Source organism: Galeopterus variegatus, unplaced genomic scaffold (assembly GCF_000696425.1).
Source record: "Galeopterus variegatus unplaced genomic scaffold, G_variegatus-3.0.2 Scaffold602, whole genome shotgun sequence".
Lineage (NCBI taxonomy): Eukaryota > Metazoa > Chordata > Mammalia > Dermoptera > Cynocephalidae > Galeopterus > Galeopterus variegatus.
In genome coordinates this window covers 571,102-577,101 of record NW_007726713.1, presented here as the reverse complement: position 1 = coordinate 577,101, position 6,000 = coordinate 571,102, and the positions used below count along the sequence as shown (strand labels likewise).

General features: G+C 30.2%; 1 protein-coding gene across 2 annotated transcripts in view; it reads right to left on the bottom strand.

Moving 5' to 3' along the window:
* Positions 1-538: 538 nt before the first annotated feature.
* Positions 539-6,000, bottom strand: part of COPS2 (COP9 signalosome subunit 2) — a 29,081-nt gene continuing 23,619 nt past the window's right edge. For both annotated transcript variants that reach the window (XM_008570438.1, XM_008570439.1), the window contains exons 10-14: positions 5,282-5,379; positions 3,988-4,070; positions 3,387-3,445; positions 1,379-2,732; positions 539-1,252 (exon numbers count right to left, since the gene is read on the bottom strand). In XM_008570438.1, the coding sequence (XP_008568660.1) occupies positions 2,588-2,732; positions 3,387-3,445; positions 3,988-4,070; positions 5,282-5,379 (385 nt within the window). In that variant the 3' untranslated portion in view covers positions 539-1,252; positions 1,379-2,587. The remainder of the gene's footprint in view (positions 1,253-1,378; positions 2,733-3,386; positions 3,446-3,987; positions 4,071-5,281; positions 5,380-6,000) is intronic.

Genomic DNA, 6,000 nt, shown 5'->3' with positions numbered 1-6,000 from the left:
ATCTGCCAATCAACTTTTTACTTCTTTTAAATTTAGTTATATTTTGATAAGCAAACTCTAAGACTTCCACTCTATAATATTTGATGCACAAAAACACAGAAAAATGTTTGAAGGGGAAAATAACAAATTGTTTTAAGTTAATCAGACTGTTTATATCAAAAAACTGTGCTCTAGAACAAAAATGGCAAATGATTTTAACAACAAAAAAGAAGAAACCTGTATATGGGGAATATTATAGTAAACAGAGCCTATGTGATCCATATACAATTACATTAAATTAAAGGTTATGGTATAAATTTGAATATTGTTATATACTTAACCCAGTTTTCCAAAGAATATCAAGTGCATACTTTCTCTCTAGAAATTGGAAGATGTACTATTGCACACAACAAAGATATCACAGGAAAACTGGGCATTGTAAGAGTTGTAGGGTAGAGGTTAAATCACATCATTCAAATCCCTTGAATTCTAATTCCATCAATTCAAAGTTAAGTAGGGCTTTAGCTTTCCAAGTTTATCACATGCATACATACTTGAATACAGGCACAGAAACTTGTCATTTTTATTGGGGTAACAAAGGGTCTCCAAATTATATTGAAAAATAAATGCTAATATCACTCCTGTAAAAAAAAATTTAGCACACTTTCCACAAATGATTTATGTAAAAGAGAAGAAAAATACACATAATTTTGTAATATCTTAAACTTTTTTATTCCCTACCATAGACATTAATTGTCTTTTGTTTTCTTTCAGTTTTCTACAATTTCCAACTTGTACCTGTATTTAATACTGCTTTAATCTGCTAAAGACATTAACTGATTGCTTTCCTAAATCTAAGGATTATATAGTTTTAGTATAAATATATATCACATATTTTCGTAAAATTTTGACAAAACCGAATAAGCATGCCTTGTTTTAAGTCCATGCTCCTTCCACTGTTTATAAAATCTGATTTAATGATCAAAAATTCTTGGTTGTGACTCTTCAGTTACAACAGTCTTCTTTCTGAACTGCCACTCACTTTTTACATAATACAAGCAATAGAAAAACCAAAGAAATTATGTTAATTTTAGTTCTTCCTTTTGATTCTAAAATAATGTGAACTTTTTAAAAAAATGAAACGAATACATCCAAAACTCAATACATTCAAATGAGCTGAGTTCCTTTAAGGTAGTTACCTTGGAAGGCCACAGTTCATTCTCCTAACAATACTGCCACTGCTCAAAATACCTTTAAAACTCTTTTGGGATTGTTTTCAAAGCCGGTTGCATATTTTCTGCATTACCTTAAAGCCAGATCTAATTTTTGGAAACTGCTGTTTGGTTTCCAAACAAAAACCAATTAAGCTTGGTAATACTTTTTTTAAAAAACAATGTATCTTTCAAAGCCGGTTGCATATTTTCTGCATTACCTTAAAGCCAGATCTAATTTTTGGAAACTGTTGTTTGGTTTCCAAACAAAAACCAATTAAGCTTGGTAATACTTTTTTTAAAAAACAATGTATAATCATAAAAGTTAATAGTGATTGTGACTTAAATCAACTTTGAATGCAATTCTAAAAGAGCAAACCCAAGAGGTTTTGGGCAATGGTAGACTGCTGGCATTAGGAAATAATTTTCCAGCATGATCACTATACAGGGTAACATTCATTTAGCTGTCTATGTTCTGGCATATTTGTTTAAAGTGAACATTCTGAGAGTTAGAATTTATTTTTCTAAAAAGGAATATCATTCTTAAAAAAATTTTTTTTTATTCCTTTAAAGCATCATTGTCAAAGTACTATGCAAGTGTTTTGTTAGAAAGTATTCTCCTTACTTTATCAATAAAGACTACTTTTAAAAACTTGAAAGCAAATAACCCACTTATTTGCTCCCAGGCTTTTAAAAATCATTAACTGAAGTTAAAATAATTTGAAATTTCTAAGGTACTAAAAAATAAAACAATCCCAAATGTAATAAAAACACATCAAGAACCAAACTACAATTTCTGAGCTGCACTGTTTATTTTGCTGCTTGAAACCTAAGTGACAGTATGCCACTATAATTATGGGGTTTCATCTAAACCTTTACTACACTGCAGGTACAGAAATATACGGACACATTTTTGGAGAATTGACATTTTGCAAAATGCAGCAAACATTTTAATTTATACATGAGAAAAGGAAGTGTTCAAAAGGGTATGCATTTCAAGTTATTGCAGGTTATTTGTGAGAGAATTTCTGCAGGTAAAACATGTTTAAATTTAACCAACAGTAGCGTGTCAGTGTATTTAAAATCATGACAAAAATCTTCTCTCTGGTCATGGTGCCCATGACAAATTACTATGATGTTGTATGTTTAGGGCAAGATGTCAACACAGCATAAATCCCATGGTATTTTGGTTTTCTTCTGGAGATTAAAGCTGTTTTTCTTGGGATAAATGCAGCAGCAAAACACAAACCAGTTGATCAAAAAAGCACTTCTGCCATAACTCCAATAATTTTCAGGACACATCAACCGACAGTAGTTTTGCCATTCCCAGTTCTTTTAAGGATTACATCTCTGCACTGTTGCCTTAATTAAGTACGTCTGTAAAAGCTTGTTCTCTGTTAAGCCAGTTTACTGACTACAGCTTGGTTGAGAGAATTTAGTTGGTTGGTCCATTTATCTAGTGCAGTATACCGTGCACCACCCCTCTTCTGATGATCCAGTTCAAGGAGTTGGTTGACTTGATCAATTCGGCCATGAATAGTGCTAGAAATAAATAGATAAGATTAGTATCTAGAAATCATTTTCACTAAGCACAGCTTCTAGACTAATGTTTCATAAAATATTCATGATATCAATAAATACAAAGGAAAAAAACTGCTGCCTATATTACATGAGTGAGTTCAGTGTTAGTCATAGAATTCATTGCCTTATTCAAACTCTAGACAGAAACCAGATTTCAGCTACCTTTAATTAGTTTTACTGAAAGAACCACTAGGCATACACTTACCCAATTAATTAAGGACAAATGTCATCAGCTTTAAATAACTTACTGCTTTTAAGAAAGATAAAATTTCAGAACTGTTATGTACCACATACCCTATACTTAAAAACATAAAATATTATTCATTAAAGAATTCTTTAGCTGTACATAGGTCATATACTGAATAAGAAATACTTCTGAAACCATTTAGAAGTTGTTCAGAGATCATGTGTTTAATATGCTTATTGGTTTATCAAAACTCATCACACATACATACATATATACATATATAGCTCTTCTAATAGAAAATCATAGCCAGTGGGTTCTTTCAATGAAAAATCAAGAATATAACTGCTACCATTCAACTGTCACCATTATTCGAAATTTGTAATTTATTCAAAAAACATTTTGTGATTAAAAAATAGCAAAGTACTTACTTATCCAATATGCATTGCACCAGCAAGCTCTCCACATCAGCTACATCTATGTTTAATTCCTAAGACAAAAGACTCATTTAATTCTAATTAACATTTTAAAAGACTTCATAATTTTATATAATTATTCTGATTTTAAATTAATTTCCACCATTAAAGGAAAATTAATGAAGAGAAGATTTTAAAAAATGTCATTATCACTTCAAAATACCTCTGAGAACACAGGTCTGACAAAGATTTAACTTTGTAACTTTTGAAGTACATTCCTACCACAATTTTACTGTGGTTGAGGTTGATCCTTCATCAATTATATAGGTTAGCCACTACTCTCTTCTGCAATTTTCTCTGAGGCTGAAGGAATCTTTAAAAAGAAATTTAGTGATTTTCCAATTTCTCTTTGTTACAATATTAAAGCTCTTCTTTGTTAATTTATACCAAAAGAAAAATTTACAATGAAAGTAAAACCCTTAAGTTATGTTTAATTTTAAAAATGTAGTATTATAAAATGTCACCAAGTTAGAGTTACTCTTATAAATGGAAGATATATATACTGCATTTATAATTATAAATTATAAAGATCATTAAAATCCATGAGTATAACTACCTTAGAAATAAAAGGAATATGTATTCTTGTGTAAGGCTTAATTAATTTTATGAGCACTTGTGTTCTGATGTTTCGCAAAAGCTCTGAAAGAAAAGAGAAAAATTAAAACAATACATTTGTATTTAACAGTTTGTATGACACCTTTATGAATCATTATGTACTTCTGAATCATATTAAAGTATATCATTTATCTTCTCAAAATACATCTTTCTGCCTGGCAAGGACATGACGTGTTAATAATATTTAGGTCCAATGAATACACAGCATGATTAGAGGCTGCTTCCCCCATAATTTCTTGTTCCCACTTCCTTGATTTTGCTCCTGTTCCAACTCTACTAAAATATGTCCTTGCCGTCTCAATAATATTCCACTACCCATCATTTCCTCAACAGTTAATGTCTTTTAAGAAGCTCTGATATATATATATACCAGTGAAGTTCTTTGTTTTGTGCTCTCTCAAAACCTAGAATATAATATTTTATACAATGCTTTTACAATTTCCCCCCATTTCCTTATGTAAAATTTTCTTTTTAATTTTTTTAAACTAGATTGTAGTTCATGAACAAGGCTTCTACATTATTCTATATCTACAAAGTGCAGTATCCTTTCGGCTTCATATAAGAACTTTTAAAATGTCTATTGAATGAAAGAGAAAGGAAGGTGGGAAACAATGGAACATTACTTCTGAAGTACTCTTCAGATTTTCCTCATGCATCTGAATTTAAACATTTGAATGAGATATTCCAATGGTCATTAGAAAATCCTCAAACAACTCCATAATAGTGGGCAGCACCAAAGCTATAAAAGAGGCCCCAGAACAAAGGAATGATTTTTGGTTTTGGTAATTTAACAAAACTTATTAAAAATCTCATTTACTGGCGTGAAACCTTCCCAATGTTACTTTACCTTTTGTAGTAAATGCATCTCAGCATTATCTATGGCAGGATATTTTCAAAGCTTTTGTTATTTGTCAAAAATAAATTCTAAAAACTAACTTTGAACCTAAGCATCAATAATAATATCTAAATTAAAATAAAAAGGTAAAAGGGACAGCCACCTTAAACAAAATGTACATGATATAAGAACCTGATGCTATTAATATGAAATTGGCTAACAATTTTGTTAAAACAGCTTTATAATTTTAGAGTATCCTATTCCATGACACCATGAAGGAACATTTCTATACTTTGCAATAAACAAAAGGAAAAACAGTTTAATTCCATGCAGCTCAATTAAGCATTTGTTTGACAGTGGCAAAGAAAGGAACAGAATTCAGTTAGAAGAAAGAACATACCTTCAATGTGTTCTCTTATGAAGGGATCATCCATGATGTTGCTGTGATTTGTTTTCAGAATCTTTTCAAATTCAGTGATGTCATTATTCTGATAGGCACTAACAGAAAAAAAGTGTAAATTTTGTCAAACATGAAGAAGTTATGTATTAAATCAGATAAACCAAAGAGCCTATTTCTCAATTTTCATATGCAAAAATCTAAATTATAGCTTCTGTAATGGAAATGAGTTAAATACACACACATATCTTTTTGCCAAAGAAAAAAAAAGTCCTGTTTAATGCTTTTGGTTTTTTAAAGAAAAAATAAATCTTTTGGGGTTACATACTATATTTATACATAGCAAATTAAAATAATCTCAAAATCTTAATTTTATTAAAAGTTGACAACTTTTAACAGCTTGTTAACAAATGTTTTAAAACTATTTAAGCTTGATGTTTTCAAATTAAATTGTACATTTGATCCCTAATTATTCTTAATGAAGGAAATCAGGTTTCATGCACTCTACTACATGGAGGAGTTTGGCCTTGCCTTTCAAATAAGAAAGTATATCCTGTCTGAAGGTTATTCAGAAAATGCAGCTTCCTAATTTTTCTTTTTTAGAAAGCTACCAGCAACTGCCAACACTTTTCAAATGGAACATTTGATTCTGAAGTTTCTCTAGCCTTAAAATTCCACTGAGCTATACAGCAGAAATATTAGAAGATAATTCGTGCCAAATG